At 48.3% G+C, this 19,747-nt stretch overlaps 2 protein-coding genes across 2 annotated transcripts; both read right to left on the reverse strand.

The window, feature by feature from the left end:
- Positions 1 to 8,192: 8,192 nt before the first annotated feature.
- On the reverse strand, positions 8,193 to 11,135 carry TNP2 (transition protein 2). Its single transcript, XM_023557269.2, has one exon. The coding sequence runs from the start codon at positions 11,133 to 11,135 to the stop codon at positions 10,581 to 10,583; it is 555 nt and encodes a 184-aa protein (XP_023413037.1). The 3' UTR covers positions 8,193 to 10,580.
- Positions 11,136 to 15,004: 3,869 nt separating this feature from the next.
- Positions 15,005 to 15,341, reverse strand: PRM3 (protamine 3). Its single transcript, XM_003417621.3, has one exon. It carries the CDS (start codon positions 15,339 to 15,341, stop codon positions 15,063 to 15,065), a length of 279 nt encoding a protein of 92 aa, XP_003417669.1. The 3' UTR covers positions 15,005 to 15,062.
- Between the last annotated feature and the right edge of the window lie 4,406 nt (positions 15,342 to 19,747).

Genomic DNA, 19,747 nt, shown 5'->3' on the forward strand with positions numbered 1-19,747 from the left:
GATTCTGTGTTAACCTGGCCTGGGTTTAAGTCTCTGTGGCTTTATGAGTGTGTGTCCTGGAACAAGCTGCAAGCTTTTTAGCTTTCTTCTGCTTCAGTTTCTTCATCTATAAGATGGGGTCATAACATATCTAGTTCACTCTTTCAGCATTTAATCTGTAGGTGTTTGTTGAGTGCCTGCTGTATGCCAGGCACTGTGGGGCAGTTAGAGGGGAGACAGACAATGAATTCACAGGATTATTTCAGATCATGCCAAGTGCCGTGGAAGTAAACTGGAAGAAAGGGAGCAACTAGAGGAGTGGAGGGAGTGCTTTAGATAAAATAGTCAGGGAAGGCTCCTGGAGGTGGTCACTATGGAGTTGAGGCCCGAAGAATGAGAGGAGCTTGCATTTCCAAAAGGGGAATGAAGAGGACCCCAGGTAGAGAGAACAGCCAGTGCAAAGGCCCTGTGGCAAGGCCCAATTAGCATGCTTGAGGATCAGGAAGGAGTGGGTGCAGTTAACTTAGAACACAAAGGGGTGAATTTAAAGGTGAGGCAAAGGGGTTGGTAGGGGCTGATCAGACAGGGCCTTGTTGGGCAGCGGGAGGTATTTGGATTGTACCCTGAGTACAAACCAAGGAGGCATGATGTGATTGGGTTTGTAAGAGCCTCTGGCTGCTGACCTTTTGAACAGCTGGTACTTTAGCCAAGATGAGCTGTGGTAGAGGCCTTGAGTCACACCTCATGACTCACTAACTGCCCTGGCCCCCTCAGGTGTCACCACACCAGTCTTTGAAATGGGTGCAAAGATGCTCTTTCAGGAGAGCTGGGACGTTCCTACTTTGTAGGAGAGAGCACTGTGTGGGGAGTCCAAGGCCTGAGGTCTAGGGTCACCCTTAGTCCCCGGGAGACTCTAGGAAAGGACACATTTGATGAACCCCTGCTCTGGGGCAAGTGACAGTTTTTAGTCTATTATCTTGTTAATTGATCACGTGAGTCTGTGAGCAGGGAGTTATCTGTGGCCATTTACTAGATGACAATGATGGAAGCATAGCTCAGGGAGCTAGTGGAACTTGCAGAGGGGCCTTTTGGGGGAGCCTTGGGGTTGGCTGAGCATGGCTTGGAGGCCTCTGTCCAGAGAGGTTGCTTTCTTGCGTGAAATAAAACCAGATCCCAACCCATTTTGTCAGCTGGAAAGATTCTTTGCGTGTTTCGGTGTTTTCGGACTCCAAAGAAATGACAGGCAGAGCCTGTGGTGTAGCAGTCCTCAGGAGACTTGACGGGAGTCCTGTTCTTTCCATTATTCCCCTGAGACAGGAGAACAAAGGAGAGATGAAACCAGAGACTGTGTGAAATCACACTTAACCAGCCTTCAGAAAGCAGTCACTAGTATTAATGTTAACAACCTCAGAATAGGTGAGGCAGGACAGTGGATTCAGGAGAGCACCAGTGTGAGTCCAGACATGCCTAGATTCTAGTCCCGGCTCCCCAGCCCACCCCCCACCAACTGTGTGGCTTCAGGGAGTTGACTTAATCTGAGTGTCCCAAAGAACTGTCACAAAGCCTAAGCAGGGCAGGCCCAGCTGTTTCCATCAGCAGATCTTTCAGGATCTCAAAGCCTATTGATTCTGCATTTACATGCTATTGTAATAAGCTGATTTGGTTCCCATCCACTTTACCCCTATCTCTTAAGTAGCAAACTAGGTGGCAGCCGCTGGTAACAAACAACAGCAGTTACCTTTGGCAGCTGCCATAGAGAGGAGAAAAGAATTTCCAAAAGCTATGAGAATAGACACAAAAACTAGCATACAGCAAAAAAAAAAACAAAAAAAAAACTATTGCCATCGAATCAATTCTGACCCCTAGCGACCCTATAGGACAGAGTAGAACTGCCCCATAGGGTTTCCAAGGCTGTCATCTTTATGAAAGCAGATGGCAACATCTTTCTTCCATGGAGTGGCTGGTGGGCTCAAACCACCAACCTTTCGGTTAACAACTAAGCGCTAGGGCATACAGCAGGAAGGGACATTCAGAGTTGGGGGAGGACGACGTCTCGCCTCAGTGGCCCCTCGCTGTGGTAAAGCTGTTGAGAATGACTTAGACTGTGACAGAAGGTTGCACCTGGCCCAGTTCTCTCTGTGTGAGGAGGCATCTTACTCCAGGGCAGGCACATGTGGTCAAGATGTGGGACGCCCATGTTTGTGGGTGCAAGAAGAGGCACCCAGCCAAGCCTGCAGGGCCCAGTGCAGGCTCTGGGAGGAGGGGATCCTTGACCTGAGTTTCAAAGAACAAGTGGGACTTAGCCAAGAGCAGAGAAGGGAGACCCCTGACAAAGATCACGACATACACAAAGGCTGGAAACGGGGGCTTAGGGAGCCGAGTGGAAGAGTTACTGGAGAGGATGCTGAAGGTACACAAGATAGACCCCAAATGCCCCTAAAGGTCTGTAGGAGGAGGCTTGCTAAGGAAGACAGCAGCTTGGTGTGGCTTCTCCCTGCCCCGGGGCAAGGAGCCCCTAGCAGAGAGCCTTCTGGGTCACCTTGCCCAGACCAGCAAGCCCTGAAAATGGCTGATGTCACTGGTGCCAGAGAGAAGATAACAACACTTTGCTATCACAGAATTTACATTCAAAGTGCCTGCACTATCTATTTTCAGCTTTAACAGAGCTTTGCTGAGTACCTACTAGAGACCTTCACTGATGCGCATTCCTCTTTTCTCTTTAATTATTTTTCATTGTCCCTAATAAAATAATTAAGGGTACCCCCAGTCACCAGTTTGGTCTGTGTCCTTCCAGATTTTTATCTGTGCATTTAAACTTGTTGTCATCCAGTGGATCCCATATTCATGGCAACCCCATGTGTGTCAATGGCTGATTTTTCTTCCTGGAAGCCAAGCATGTTTGCACCAATGTATTTTTGCCCAGAAAAATATATGTTGCTGGAGGAATCTGGAAGGCATTATGCTGAGTGAAATTAGTTGCAGAAGACAAATATTGTATGAGACCATATTTAAGAACTCGAGAAATAATTTAAACAGAGAAGAAAATATTCTTTGATGGTTACGAGAGCAAGGAGGGAGGGAGGGAAAAGGGTATTCACTAATTAGATAGTAGACAAGAACTAGTTTAGGTGAAGGGAAAGACAATATACAATACAGGAGAGGTCAGCACCACCGGACAAAACCAAAAGCAAAGAAGTTTCCTGAATAAGCTGGACGCTTCGAAGGCCAGTGTAGCAGGGGCAGGGGTTTGGGGACCATGGTTTCAGGGGACATCTAGGTCAACTGGCATAATAAAATTTATTAAGGAAACATTCTGCATCCCACTTTGGAGAGTGGCGTCTGGGGTCTTAAACGCTAGCTAGTGGCCATCTAAGATGTATCAATTGGTCTCAACCTACATGGAGCAAAACAGAATGAAGAACCAGGTAATTATGAGCCCAAGAAACAGAAACCAAAAACCAAACCCATTGCTGTCGAGTCAATTCTGACTCATAGCGATCCTATAGGACAGAGTAGAACTGCCCCATAGGATTTCCAAGGAGTTCCTGGTGGATATGAACTGCTGACCTTTTGGTTAGCAGCCATAGCACTTAACCACTACGCCACCAGGGTTTCCAAGAAACAGAAAGGGCCACATAAATCAGAGACTACATCAGCCTGAGACTGGAAGAACTAGATGGTGCCCGGCCACAACCGATGACTGCCCAGACAGGGAACACTACAGAGAATCCCTGAAGGAGCAGGAGAGCAGTGGGATGCAGACCTCAGATTCTCTTAAAAAGATGAGACTTAATGGTCTGACTGAGACTAGAAGGAACTTCTGTTAGCCCAAGACGGGAACCATTCCCAAAGGCAGCTCTTCAGACAGAGATTGGACTGGACTATAAAATAGAAAATGATACTGGTGAGGAGTGAGCTTCTTGGATCAAGTAGACACATGAGACTATGTGGGCAGCTCCTGTCTGGAGGGGAGATGAGAAAGCAGAGGGGGACAGAAGCTGGCTGAATGGACACGGAAATACAGGGCGGAGAAAACGAGTATGCTGCCTCATTATGGGGAGAGCAACTAGGAGTATATACCAACCCAAACCAAACCCAGTGCCATCGAGTCGATTCCAACTCATAGCGACCCTATAGGACAGAGTAGAACTGCCCCATAGAGTTTCCAAGGAGCGCCTGGAGATTTGAACTGCCGACCCTTTGGTTAGCAGCCGTAGCACTTAACCACTATACCACCAGGGTTTCCAGGAGTATATAGCAAGGTGTATATAAACTTCTGAATGAGAGACTGACTTGATTTATAAACTTTCACTTATATCTATATATATGTTGCTTTGTGTAGAGTTTTTTTCTCCAAAAATACAAAAAATACATTAGTGCAAACATGCTTGGCTGCCAGGAAGAAAACTCAGCCATTGACACTCATGGGGTTGCCATGAATCTGGGATCCACTGGATGATAACAAGTTTAAATGCATCTAGCCCTTTCCACCCAACAGCCTGCCCTGGCCGTTTGTCTTTGTTATTAGCACGTGTAGATAAACCTCATTCTGTTTAATAACTGCATGCTGTTCCTCCAGGTGAACCTTCTACGTTCATTTAGCCGTCCCTTGTTGACAGACAGGTAGGTTGTTTCTGGTTCTTTGCTCTTGCAAACAGTGTGGCCCTGAAATCCATGTAGATCCTCTGCACATGTGTGAGAAACAGTTTGCCCATTTAATGTTAATGACACCACCCAGTTTTCTGCAACATACCATGTGTATGTACTTGGCCGTGGAATTTGATGATATCCATTCCCATGCCCTTGCCAATACTTCACTATCCAACCTTTTCCGATTGTTCATTTGATGGGTATGTGTGCAGTATCTCATTGTTGCTTTAATGCCTGCTCATTCTTTAATTTATTAACACATTTATTGAGCTTCTACTATAGCCGAGCTACAGCAATCAGAACAACATAGCCCCTTGGTCCTCTCCACAAAGGAGAGGTGGGTGTCTTCTTCCCATTTGGCAAATATGGCTTAGAGAAGTTAAGAGACAGGCCTAGGGTCACCCAGCAAGGAATTGAATCTGGGCCTGTGTGGTTGCCTAGTTTGTGGCATTTTTCTTCCTGAATTGTAAATCAAATGGACGCCTCAACCCAGAGTCTGTGTCATCTTCCTGCTGCCGCCCCTCCCAGTGACAAGCGCCCTAGGCAGATGATGGGAAGCCCTACCACAGGCCAGGCTGTGTTTGAGTATTTCCCAGCCCTCACTTCACCCTACGTGTCCCGCTTCAATTAAATCTCTCTACTGGAGAGGCAAGATAGGTCGCCTGTAGAATCCACTTACCCACTCAGTGGCTGAATTTACCATCTGTTTCTTTGTTTCCTGAACTTGGGTTTCCAGCCGGCCTGCCCCCAGCCTACTGTCGCCCCGCCCTAAACCAAGCAAGTGAAAGAACAAGCCTGTGGTTTGATTATTTTTCTTCTTGTCACCTTGTGTCAAGCAAGCCTGAAAGTGCTTGCTTGTGTGCGTGTTTCTGTGTGGGGTGTGTGGGAGGGGAGACCTGTAAGGACCTGTGTGCGGGGGAGGCATATGTATTTGGAGTCCACAAGTCTGCCTGAGTGGGTTTGAATGGCCGTTTCTTTGTATTTTACGTGACTGGGTATCTGTGTGTGTTTGTGCATCTTCCTGAGTTTTGACTTCAGTGAAACGTGGAGTTAAGGATAGGTCCATAAACCACACACATTACCCAGTCCATCTGCTTCCCAGCTCACTTCTGTTCTCTACAAAGCACAGACTGCATCTCTATAATAAAAGAGTGGGGAGGTCCTTCAGTGAGTCAGAGTCCCTGTCCTCATCCTCTGACCTTCTGCCTCTACCTTGTCTCTCAAAATGTGCTGCGCAGAAGGGCCTCCCAAGTGCTTTTCATGCCGCTGAGTGTAAGTGACTATCAGGGCATAATGTGGTCTTTCATATTTAATAGGCGACCAGTAGGTCCTGGGCAAAATCTGACTCCATCCATCACAGACCTGTCTACTGTAAGACCTTGATCAAGTCATTCCACCCCTAAGTCTCAGCTTCTTCATCTGTAAAGTGGGAGCAATGATGCAATAAAGTGGGAGCAATAATGCAGTAAAGCAGTTAATATCCCAGTATCTGGCACACTGTATATGCTCAATACACCCACTCCTCACTTATCCACATGGTTAGGTTCCAAAGACCAGGTTGTTACACAAAAATCAGTGTTATGCAAAAATGGAGGATGACCACATCAGATCATAAAATGGAGGATGACTGTATCAGTATATAACCACGTTTCAGGCCGAGGCTCACAACAGAAAAGTTGTGAGGTGGAGAGGAACGGCCCTATGACAGGCAGCGAGCGTGACACCATGGATGACCTCGATGAGTGAGTGGGAGGCCAAGGGAGGAAGCAGCAGTGCCTTGTGGCCCTGGGAGGGGCGGGCACAAGCGGGCAGCAGGGACCATGGGATCCCACCGCCAGCACCTCTGACCCAAGTGCTGTCCTGCCACCCAGGGCTCCGCAGAGCTGGCGTTCATTACTGCCAGCCAGACGTTGTTAATGCGCAAAATAGTAGAATAGATTTTTTACTGTTGTTGTAAATGCGAAGTGTGGGGTAACAAGATAGCCTATAAGTGAGGAGTAGGTGTGGATGGTAATTTCCTGGCCTGCTTGGGCCCCTCCTCAGCCCTCTCACGAGGTACATGGTAACAGCCTGAACTGTGTGCATTTCCTGGCTGCGGGGGGCGGGGGGCAAAAGGACCAAGGGAAAGGGAACTGACATTTACTGAGGCCCTCTTCTGGACGCTTATCTCAGCGAGCCCCCACAGTGTCCCCTCAGGGTAGGCACTTTTAGCCTCCCAATTGACAGTGGAGGAGAGTGGGACACAGAGAGGAAAGTGACTTCCTCAGGGCCACAGAGCCGAGATCTGAAAGAGGACTTTCCATTCCACACTACTGCCTGGGGTAGGCTCCAAAGTCCTGCAAAACTCAGATTTCTTCTAGGCCTTCTCCCAAGGCTCACTTGAGCAGTCCCTTTCCCCTCCACTTGGTCCCCATCTACCATCTCCACCAGCTGGACCCCAATCCTTCAGCCCAAGTCCCAGATGAAATAATAAAGGAAATAACCGTGACCACATGCCTAGGACTCTGCTAGGCACCTTCACACACATCAGCTGTCGAGCCCTTTATTACCCCATGAGATGGATGAGGCAAGTGAGTAGACCTGATTAGTCCAAGGTGCCCCAGCCAAGGAGTATGGCAGCCAGTGTGAACTTGAGTTGGGCCTTAAAGCCCACACTGATGGGGTTTGAAGGTCAGAAGCTAATGTACATGGGACTCTGACCATTCCCTGTAGCAAATGTCTTAGTTACCTAATGTGTGCTAAAGCCGCATCACACATGGGTGGCTTTAGCACACAGAAATTTATTCTCTTACAGTTTAGGAGGCTAGATGTCCAAAATCAGGGTGCTAGCTCTAGGGAAAGGCATCTCTTTTGGCTCTGGGGGAAGGTGCTTATTCTTTTGCTCCTTGGTGATTTATAGAGCCCTGGTGGATGAGCCGGAATTGACTCAATGGCAACAGTTTAGCTTTTGGTTTTGATCTTCATGTGACAATGGTGCTATCTTCTCCCATCTGTTTGCTCCTCCCTGCTAATCTGCTCGTTTTATATCTCAAAGGCGGTTGGCTTAAAACACAGCCTACACTGAACGTCGCCTCTTTAAACGTAACAAAGAAAATCCATTCCCAAATAGGATTATAACCGTAGATATAGGGATTAGAATTTACAACACTGTAATGGATTGAATTATGTCCCCCCAAAAATGTGTGTATCAATTGGACTGGGCCATGATTCCCCTGGTATTGTGTGATTTCCCAATATGTTGTAAATCCTGCTTCTGAGGGAGGATGGGCGGCAGTTGTGTTAGTGAGGACTCAACCTACAGGATTGGACTGTTGTCTTGAGGCAATCTCTTGAGATGTAAAGGATAGAAGCAAGCAGACAAGGGGACCTCATACCACCAAGAAAGCAGCACCGGGAGAAGGGCACGTCCTTTGAACCTGGGGTCCCTGCACCTGAGAAGCTCCTCGGCCGGGGGAAGACTGAGGATGAGGACCTTCCTCCAGAGCTGACAGAGAGAAAGCCTTCGCCTGGAGCTGATGCCTAGAATTTGGAATACTTTACTGTGAGGAAATAAATTTCTTTTTGTTGAAGCCATCCACTTGTGGGCATTTCTGTTACAGCAGCACTAGATGACTAAGACAGCACATTTTGGGGGGCATAATTCAATCTGTAACAGCAAAGGTTCATCTTGTCCTACTATATGCATAGCACCGGGACTAGATGACAGTGTACATTATGATGCCATTGTACCCTCCCAGCCAGCCAGTGAGCACGCCACTTCACAGATGAGAAAGCTGAGGTGTGTTTTTGACTAAATTTAACACAGAGTTATTTATGTATGCATCTGTCTAACTCCCTGGGAAGCTCACCTTTGTCTTCCCTCCTGGGCCTGAGCCCAGTGCCTGTGCAAGGTGATGCTTGGTAATTGTTTGCTGAAGGAGGAATGAGGAAGGCAGGGCTCTGGGCATAATCTTGGGAAGAATTCGCTCGCTCTGGCCCATCTGTCTCAGAGGCTTTCCAGTGCCACCCCACTCCCAGTCTAGGCCACTGTTCTCTTGTGGCCATGGCCTGCTAACTGTTCCTCCTGCCCCTTCCCATCCCCTACAACCCACTCGCCACACAGCAGCCAGTGCTGTCTTTAAAAATACATGCCAGATCATTTCACTCCCAAGTGGCTTCTCATCACACCCAGATTAATGTCCAAGCTCCTCCCGTATGTGTGATCTGGCACCTGCCTCTTCCACCCTGTGTGCTGCACCCACCTACCCTGTTCTGGCTACTCTGGCCATCTCCTGGAGCACCTCAAGCTTTTTCCCTCCTTGGCTCTTTTGCACATGCTGATCCTTCTGTCTGGAGCATTCTACCCTTAGCTCTCCACAGGGCCTTCTCTGATCTCCCTCCCCAGCCCCGCCTGCTCCCTTGCTGGGACTCAGTGTGAGCCAAAAGCCTTGTGTTTACGAGTTTGTGGAGTTTCTCATGTTTTTTCTCTGGACTGCAAGCTCCGTGAGGGCAGGGTCCTGCATGTCCTATTTATGTCTGTCCCCAGAGCCCTGCACAACTTTGAGAACACACTTAGCCTCTTAAAGATTTGTGGAAATAGCAGCTTTGATGTAAAATACTACTAATTTACAGAAGGAACAAATGAGGCTCAGAGAGGTTGATCACCACCCCAAGGTCACATAGCAAGGAAACTGATCCTGGGCTGCAAAATGCACATTTCTAACCCTTCTTTCTGCCCATCTAGAGAATAGAAGCTGCTGCCATGCTCTTGGGCTTGCTGTTGAATATGGACCACATAAATAGCATATGGGCATCCTGTGTGTGTGTGTGTATGTGTGTGTATGCAGATGGGAGCATTTGGGCAAAGAGGACCCCACACAAGCAGTGTTGCCTGTCCGCTTTGAAGGCTTCTTGTCATCTCCATCCACCCCTCCCCGTGCGTTTCTGCCCCTGTGCTGGCATTGGCTCCGTACACTTTCATGAGGTCTCGTCACTAGGCATGTCCCTGCCCCTTAAACTCTGCTTCCTTTGCTTCCAAACTGGGCCCCTAAATACGTAACACCTTTATTAGTGAAATCAAAATGCCGACACAAAAGGAAGGTTAGTCTTCCAGTGTACAAGCTTTAATCCATGTTGCATAGAAATCACCATAGTAACATGTTCCTGCAGTAAGATTGACTTCTAGCATTCCACATGTGGTGGCATTTCTCATTTGGATGAACCTGACACAGGAACAGGCTTGGGGTACCATTTCATCAGTTGTATTTCCGCCCTAAGAGGAATGGAAAAGGGTCCTTTTATAGCTGAGTGCTTCATGAAGTTACTTAACCCGGTTTTTTGGGTCTTGGAGTGCTCATTTGTAATCGAATTTGGGACGTGGGAGTAAGTCCTCAAGGTCCTTTTGACCTATGTGAATCCATCCATTTATCCATCTATTTGTCACATTCATCATTCAGCCATCCATTAATTCACTCATTCCATCCATTTATCCAGCATTCAATTCAACTATTATCCCATCCACTCCAGGCCAAACAAGCATCTCTTCTCATACAGTTACATCCACCTGTACAGTTGCATGTCCAATTCACCATCCATTCAACCAACCAACATCCTTTCCAACCGTATCTATCCCATTAATCATCCAGTCAACGATTTACCCAATCAACCAATTCCTCTAGCCAGCTTACATCAAATCCAATTCATTTATGCATCCAGCCAACCAATCATATATCCATTCAACTTTCTACTCATCCAACTAATATGTGTTATCCACCCACCTGGAACACCATCTTAACCTTTCTATAATCCATCTACCTAACCATCTTCTAAAAATTTCTCTACCCAGTCATCCCCCAGCCACCACCCACCCATCCATACTTCCATCTACCTCACCTTCTGTCTGTCCAGTCTACCATCCCCCAAGTCATGGACCCAGTTTATCTGAAGAACCGGTCCATCAACACATCACACATTCAACTAGCCCACTGCTGTTCTTTTTCCCCCTCCTTGCCCTTGCCTGGTTCCTCTGTGACCTGGCTTTGAGGCAGAGCCTTCACTTCACTGCCCCTCCAAGGCCCAACTGGGCTGCTCCCCTCATCTGTGGGGCCCTGTGGCCCTTGCCCACCTGCATGAAGGCCTGAGCTCCGCCTCTTCGTTTTGTACGCCTGCCGGTTCCTCTTGACCTTCCTCTTGTTCACCTTTCCTCCCCGAGTCTTTCTGTTCTTGGAGTAGCTGCTGCAAGGGACAGTGGACCGCGTGGGAGAGTGGTGGGAGTACATGGTCTTTTTGGGGTGCCTCGGTGGCAGGCGAGGGTTTGGGCTCTGGCTTTGGTGGCCCAGGCTGCGGTGGCTGGGCGGGCTCTGGCTGGAGCTCCAGCTCTGGCTGCAACTCTGGCTCCGACGGCAGTCCTGGCTGCAGGCCTGACAGTGGTGGCTGCAGCTGCCCTGGCTGCGGATGTGACTTTGGGACCGAGAGTTGCTATGGGGCTGGGGTTGGGTGATGGGAAGGCTCTGCGTCTTGGTGTCCATGGGAGGCCACACTTGGAGGGGCAAAGGCCTCCTCCTCCTCCTCTGCCAGCAGGCCCAGCTTTACAGCGACGCTGCAGCCCCTGGTTTTATAGTCGGGGCTGATTGTGATGGCACAGGCCACAGAGGGTGCAACAGATGTGGCCTGACCAGGCAAGGCCCCCTGCCCCTTACCCCTACCCCCAGGGCGGGGCAGCTCTCAGAGGCACTCAGCGTAGTCCCATCTGTTGGTTAAGAGTAGGGGCCCTTGGGCTAGATTGAGCTGGATCTCCACCCAGATCTGCTCCTCCCTCATGGTCAGACCTGGGCCTTCACCTCTCCAGGTCCCAATTTCCCTGTCTTCGTAGAATGCGGACAATAGTAGTACCCACCTTATAGGGATGTGGAGAGAATTAAATGAGAACCTACGACAAGCAGTTAGCTCAGGGCCAGCACACAGTAAGAGCTCAGTAAACGCTGTCTAGTAGCAGTATCAGCACTCTTTTTTTATTCTACCTGGGCTGCTTGGATGCCAGGAGCACAGTTCCAACCCCAGTAAATGTCTGGCTGGGTGGTTGAAGGAGTTCCTGAATGGTGCAAACTATGAACACACTCATCAGCTAACCGAAAGGTTGGAGGTTCAAGTCCACCCAGAGGCACGGCGGAAGAAAGGCCTGGCAAGCCACTTCTGAAAAGTCATTGAAAACCCTATGGAGCATAGTTCTACTCTGATATGCACGGGGTGACCATGAGTCAGCGTCGATTTGACAGCAAGTTTTTTTTTTAGGCAGGTGGATGCTGGATCAGATAGATGATTGGTGAGGGGATGGAGAGATTGGTGGAGAATGAATTGATTGGTTAACTGAATGGACTGATGGTTGGCTCTGGGGTCTGCCTGGCAAGCCTACCTCCCCCTTGAGAACCAGGTTCAAATGCTAGTTTGCACAGATGTGTGATCTTGGGTAGGTCATTTTGGTTTTCGAGGCTTAGTTTCCTTATCTGACAAAGTGGCATCGTTCCTTGCCACCCGGAAATGCCTGTTAAGCCACGGGAGGCCTTTGGAAAAAGGTGTCCCTCCCTTCAGTTCCCACCTCCTGCCTCTCCTCCCCTCTCTGTGTCCAAGCCTCACTGTTACTGTTGCTGTTGAGCTGGCCTCCCCCCACCCACGACCACATGCAGAATGGAACGAAATGCGGCCCAGTCCTGTGCCACACTACACAGTACTAATGACGCCGTCCCCTTCTCAGATACCCCGGTACCTCAAGACGAAAGCCCAGACCTCTGTCTCTCGTTTGAGTCCCCCCACATCCCTGACCTGGTCTTTGGGTATCTTGATGCTCACCCCACCCGCCCACAGCTTGGCCAGTGCCGTTGGGCTCAACCCTTGGCACTCGGGGTCTGTACTTTCTCAGCTCTCCCTGTGGAACTCCCTGTCTCTCTCCTCCCTCAGCACGCCCCAGCCCAAGTGTACATCTCATTTGCTACTGCCACATGCAACTCTGCCTCTTGTGAGCGGTTGCCGTTATCCACTTTTATTGCGGTTGTTAATAAACATGTCAGATTGCACACAAGGCCCTCATTTACTGAATATGTCCAGGGGCCCAGTTCTGGGCCCCACCCTTCACAGGCATCATTGCCCTTGGACCTCACAATGGCGGCCCCCCAAAACATGTCCACATCCTAACCCCTAGGACCTGTAAATGTGACCTTATTTGGAAATGGGTCTTTGAAGATGTTTTTAGGGATCTCAGGATGAGGCCATCCTGGATTATCCGGGGCACCCTAAATCTAATGACAAGTGTCTTATAAGAGTCAGAAGAGAAGACTCACAAGGAGAAGGAGGAAAAGACCACATGAAGACAGGGGCAGAGATTGGAGCAATGCAGCCACAAGCCAAGGAATGCCCGGGGCCACCAGAAGCTGGAAGGGCGAGGAAGGAGTCTCGCTCCAGAGAGAGTATAGCCCTGACAATGCTTTGATTTTGGACATCTGGCCTCAAGAACTATAGGAGAATAAATTTCTGTTGTTTTTAAGTCACCCTGTTTGTGGTAATTTGTCATGGCAGCCATGGGAGACTAACATACCCTGTGAGGCTGGTACGATCATTACACTTTAGAAAGAGGAGAACAGCTCAGAGAGGTTGAGTAACCAGCCCAGAGGTCCACAGCTAATAGTGCAGAGCTGGGATGCAAACCCAGGCCTGGCCCTCTCTAGTCCAGCCTTACGATCATTCACGGGTCTGTGGGGGATCACAGGGCCACATGGCCGGCTCAGTTCTAAGGGTCCGGCCTCGTGAGGGGGCTCAGTGGGTCTGGTTGTGGAGGGGTGCTGGGCCACTGTATGAAGGCTTTCCAGGTCTGGACCCTCTCTCCACCCCCACTCCATTACTGCTGGTTCCCACAACCCCACACTTGTGGGTGTAGCATGGAGATTGGGGTCCACTGTTGGGGCCAACCTCTCCTCCATATAGCCCTCCTGACCTTTCCTGTACAGACCCTCCCAACACCTCACCTGCCCCTCCCTGTCACTGTGAGCTGGGCCTCAGGGTAGAGTACCTTTTATTAATTCTGGGGCCTGGGTATATAGCAGGGGCTGCTTGCTTAGTGAATGGATGGGTGGCTGGGTCTATGAGGCTTATACAAGGACAAAGCTGGAGACCAAGATACTGTTGCAGGGGTGGGGGTGGGAGTCACAGAACAGCAGGTACCTTCTTTTTCCCTCCCCGTTGCCCTCTGCCATCTGCAGGCTTTGAGGTGGCCTCACCCTTGGGTACCCCTCAGACTCGAGGCACTTAGCATCCAAGGAAACGGAGGCTTCCCAGAGTCCTGGTACCCCCAGAAGCCCTGCTCAAGATCCTTCTGGGCCCCAGATGGGTGATGCTTGGGGGACTGCTGAGAGAGCAGATCAGGGCAGAGGTCACATTTGTCATTTCTTTTGGAAAGAAAAGGGCTCAGGGAGCCAGGAGCAAGATGGGTGGCAGACACTTTGAAGCTTGTTGCAGAAGGAGCACCGAGCTGGGAGTCAGAGGACATGGGGCCTGCATCCATCTGCCTCCAGCAGCCTGTTGGGGCTTCCTTGGCCCATCGCTCTCATGGTGCATTGGCTCTGCCTCTGGAGCTAGACCCCTTAATAAAGGCAGGAGTGAGCTCCTGGTGGGGGCACAGGTAGCCACCCAGAGTGGGGGGTGCCTTTCGGAGGGTGGCAGAAGAATCAGTTGCTGACAAGGAACCAGATTCCTCCACACACTCTGGCCCCAAAACCAGGGCCAGCGAGGGAAAGAGACCCTCCACCATGATCCCAGTAATAGTACCCTTTTAATTTAAAAAAAAAAAAAAAAAGGGTACTTTTAATTAGACTCTATAAAAAAAAAAAAAAATTTTTTTTTTTTTTTTTTTTTAATATGTCAGGCCTGGTCCCACCCAGCATTTCAGTTTGTTCCCCTCACCGACCCGTGGGGTATTGATTAGCCTCATCCTTAAATACAACTAGCAGAAAAGAAATTTGAAGCCAGGCCTGCTGAACTCACAAGCCAGCTCTTAAGGAAGAGACTATCCAGGGGGCTTGCTGGGGAGATCACCTGTCCCCCCAGGTACTCTCAGCCCAAGTCTGCAGAGACTCAGAAGTTCCTCCACCTGGGGCAGGCCTGGCTGAAGTGTCTTTTCAGCCCTGGCCACCATATTTGTCACCTCCTTTTGAGAGGCCTTAGTGAGAACCTCCGGCTGAACATGAGGAGCAGGGTCACTGACTACTGATCTTTAACCCCCAGCGGCTGGTGAGATCACACACACACACCTCCCCCCCCCACACCACACACACACACACACACACACACACACGCACACACACACACACGAAGAGGAGAATTCCTTGGAGATTCTTTATTGACTCTTCTCTGAAAGTTCTTGGCTCTGGAGCAGTGATGGGCACCCCTTCCTGGTCCGTCTTCGCAGGTTAGGAGTGCACCGTCTTGGGCTTGGGGCTCTGCTGGGCCATGGGCCTCTCCTGGGTGCCCTCCTCCTGCTGCTCAGGCTCCATCAGCAGCAGCTTGCCCTGCACCGGGATCTCTTCCTCCTCCTCCTCTTCCTCTTCCTCCTCCTCCTCCTCCTCCTCTTCCTCACACTCTGATGACAGGGAGAAGTTGTCCTGACTCACGCAGGCCACGAGCTTCTTCATGGAGGATTCATGGCCCCGGCTCTGGCCCGTGCTGAGCTTGGCACAGCGTGAACCCATTGCCTGTGCTGGCTGCCTCTCTGGACTGTGGGGGAGGCAGCTGGGAGGGGATGCAGGGCCCACGAGGGTGGCAGACAGAGTGCTGACATCACAAAGGGGCTCCTGGAGCCCTCCCCCCAGCACCTGAGCCTGGACCGACACCTGACTGAAACCTTGGCCACCAGCAGGGCAGGGAGGCCGACGCCAGGTCCCTCCATGCCTTGCCCACCAGGGTGCTTCCTCCCTCTGTCTCCCTTTGCCCTGGTGAAAGTCCAAATTTTGTGATGGTCACACAACATTGTGAATGTGTTAAACATCACTAAATTGTACACTTTAAAATGGTTGATTTTGTTACATGAATTTCACCTTGATTTAAAAAAAAAATTCAAATTCCAAATGAAAAATACAAAATCCTCTTTTTAGCTGGGATGAGAGTTGGAAACAGGAGGGAAACTGTTAACAATCTGTGACAATGGGGTCAGAGTGGAAGTTATCTTCAGGTGGGACACAAGGGAGCCTGCTAGGAGCTGGAAATGCTTTGTTGCTTGATCTGAGCAATGCTTACATGGGTGTCATCATAGGGAATAGTACATCCAGCTACACACTTATATAATAAAACTGGAAAAGGACAAAAAAAACAAAACCCTTGTAACTCCTTCAGGGACTTGAAAAATGTGGTCCTCTAAAATCACCCTTCAGAAAGCAGCAGCTCCTAAGCGTTTTGGGGGCCACAGATCTCTCGGATGACATGATGACACTGCCCCTTTGCAAGGCTACGTGTGCTCATACAACACAATTTCAGCATGGGGGGGGTGGTTAAGGGCTATGATTTTAAGGGGATTTGGCCATTTCTGAGCACTAGGAATCCATTTTCTAACATGTGAGTCAGATCTTGCCAATTTCCTGTCCTAAATCCCCAGTGGTGTCTGTGGTAGGCTATTCTCAGGCCCCCTAAAATATCCTCGTCCTAATCTCTAAACCCCACATGTCTATCAGTTTGTCATACTGTGGTGGCTTATGTGTTGCTGTGATGCTGGAAGCTATGCCACCAGTATTTCAAATACCAGCAGGGTCACCCATGGTGACCAGGTTTCACCAGAGCTTCCAGACTAAGACAGACTAGGAAGAAGGACCTAGCAGCCTACTTCTAAAAAAATTGGCCAGTGAAAACCTTATGAATAACAACGGCACATTGTCCGATACACTGCTGGAAGATGAGCCCCTCAGGTTGGAGGGCACTCAAAATATGACTAGTGAAAAGCTGCCTCCTCAAAGTAGAGTTGACTTCAATGACATGGAGGGAGTAAAGCTTTCGAGACCTTCATTTGCTGAGAAGGTATGCTCAAACTGAGAAGAAAAAGCATCAAAGATCCATTCATAGTTGGAACCTGGAATGTGTGAAGTATGAGTCTAGGAAAATTGGAAGCCGTCAGAAATGACATGGACCGCATAAAGATTGATAGCCTAGGCATTAGTGAGCTGAAATGGACTGGTATTAGCCATTTTGAATTGGACAATCTTATGGTCTACTATCCCGGAAATGACAAATTGAAGAGAAATGGCATCACATTCATCGTCAAAAAGAACATGTCAAGATCAGTCCCGAAGTACAGTGCTGTCAGTGATGGGATAATATCCATATGCCTACAAGGAAGACCGGTTAATACCACCATTATTCAAATTTATGCACCAACCACTAATGCCAAAGATGAAGAAATTGAAGATTTTTACTAACTTCTGTAGTCTGAAATTGATCAAACATACAATCAAGATGTATTGATAATTATTGGTGATTGGAATGCGGAAGTTGGAAACAAAGAAGGGTTGGTAGTTGAAAGATATGGCCTTGGTGACACAAAAAACACAGTACATCACATAATAGAATTTTGCAAGACCAACAACTTCTTAATTGTAAATACTTTTTCAACAACATAACCCAGTGCCGTCGAGTCGATTCCAACTCATAGAGACCCTATAGGACAGAGTAGAACTGCCCCCTAGAGTTTCCAAGGAGCGCCTGGCGGATTCAAACTGCTGACCCTTTGGTTAGCAGCTGTAACGCTTAACCACTAGGCGACCAGGGTTTCCTTTCAACAACGTAGACGGCGACTATACACATAGACTTCGCCAGATGGAATGCACAGGAATCAAACTGACTGTATATATCTGTGGAAAAAGACGACAGAGAAACTCAGTATGATAAGTCAGAACAAGGCCAGGGACCAACTGCAGAACAGACCATCAGTTACTCATATGCAGGTTCAAGTGGAAGCTGAAGAGAATTAGAGCAAGTCCACGAGAGCCAAAATACAACCTTGAGTATATTCCACCTGAATTGAGAGATCATCTCAGGAATAGCTTTGACTCATTGAACACTAATGACCGAAGAGCAGACAAATTGTGGAATGACATCAAGGACATCATACATGAAGAAAGCAAGAGGTCATTGAAAAGACAGGGGAGAAAATAAAGACCCAAATGGATGTCAGAAGAGACTCTGAAACTTGCTCTTGAATGTCAAGTAGCTAAAGTGAGTGAAAGCAATGATGAAATAAAAGAGCTGAACAGAAGATTTCAAAGGGTGGCTCGAGAAGATGAACTAAAATATTAAAATGAAATGCACAAAGACCTGAAGTTAGAAAACCATAAAGGAAGAACACGCTTGGCATTTCTCAAGCTGAAAAACTGAAGAAAAAATTCAAGCCTCGATTTGCAATATTGAAGAATTCTACGGGAAACGTATCAAACATTACAGGAAACATCAAAAGAAGACGGAAGGAAGAGCCATAAGGACCAAGTTGGTGGTGCTCTGGAGGCTGAGTGTCTTCTGCGGTTCCTGCAAACCCCAGTCGTCAGACCTGCCCATGTCTCAAAATTTCTCTAGGGCCAGCCAATCCCAGGAGTGCAGCACATTCGCCTGTCCCCCAGCCACCATTCTGGTTCCAAGGCTGCATCTCTCCACTGGACTGGTGAGAGGGTTCTCAGTGTTTTGCTCCTGGGCTTGCTCCCAACTGCTTGTTTGAATCGTTGCTCTGCGATGGACTACTCCCTGGCTGCAGCCCTCACTCTCCATAGTCGCTGGGGTATGGGACAAGTTGTTACTGTCTGTCTGTGCCCATTGGGGATGCATCACAGAAAACTGCCATGGCAGGCCCCCTGGCACTCTCGGCTTTAACCTCTGCTGGCCTTTGTTATTTCAACTATCACGATGTGGGCATCCCCAAAGCTGTTGCCATGCTGCGGATGCTCTGACTTTTTTGACCTAATGCCTTAAAAAATGATTGTCCACCTGTTTGCCTCTCCTCTGTCATGCCATTCAGCTGACCGTAAGGAGGAAATAACAGATACGTCCATTGGTGAGAAACCCTCTTCTCCTAGTCACATGGTTAAATTCAGAATTTAATCTTTGAGGAAAAGGTTTGAGAGGAATTATATTCACAAAATAGTGAGACTGAGTTCCGTATTCTGGTGAGACACTGGGATTGCCTCCTAACTTCTTACGAGACTCACAGTGTAACTGAACGTCATGTAGGACCTTTAGCATTTTAATTTACCAATCTCTTAACAGGAATTCAGTTTATTACTACCAGCACATTATGACCAAACCTCCTGCACATTTGTTCTGGGAATGATGGACAAGGGGAAAGACTGTTAACTCTTTAAATAAAGATTTTGCAGAAAATTTTTGAAAACTTCTGCCTCTGTGCAGTCGATGCCAGCTGCTGGTAGTTACATGTCCTAGGGATACTTTTAAAATAAGAAAATGCTGATATCTCTCATTACTAGTTTCTAAGTCATAGGAGGAAGAGCTTGGAGAATTTTTTTAATATACAGAAGTTCCATGTAGAGAAGAGGTCCCCTTGTAGATGTATTATAATATTACAGATTCTAAACTGAGACTTAGCCTTCAAATGTCCTTAAATAGTCTGCCTACAAATAGAAAACTATGATGTAACCAACTGTCATTTTCTTACGTTGGGCATCTCTAATGTGAAATGTATTCTATGAAAATAACAAAAAATTGTAAAATAAAATGCTGTATATATAAAAAAAAATGCTGTATATAAAAATAAGATGGTGAATATACAGAGTCACTGTAGCAAAAAGAAATGATCGATGTTCACCCATTTCAGGAGCTAGCATACTCCTGAGGGAAGAAGTCCAAGCTGCATTGAAAGGAGTGATGAAAAACACAGTTCCAGGAATTGATGTAATACCAATTGAGATGTTTCAACAAACGGATGCAGTACTGGAAGTCCTAACTCATCTATGCCAAGAAATTTGGGAGACAGCTTCCTGGCCAACCAACTGGAAGACCATATTTGTGCCCATTCCGAAGAAAGATGATCCAACAGAAACGGTTGCAGCAGTACATGGACAGGGAACTGCCAGAAGTTCAAGCCGGATTCAGAAGAGGATGTGGAATG

This window comes from Loxodonta africana, chromosome 12 (assembly GCF_030014295.1).
Source record: "Loxodonta africana isolate mLoxAfr1 chromosome 12, mLoxAfr1.hap2, whole genome shotgun sequence".
Classification (NCBI taxonomy): domain Eukaryota; kingdom Metazoa; phylum Chordata; class Mammalia; order Proboscidea; family Elephantidae; genus Loxodonta; species Loxodonta africana.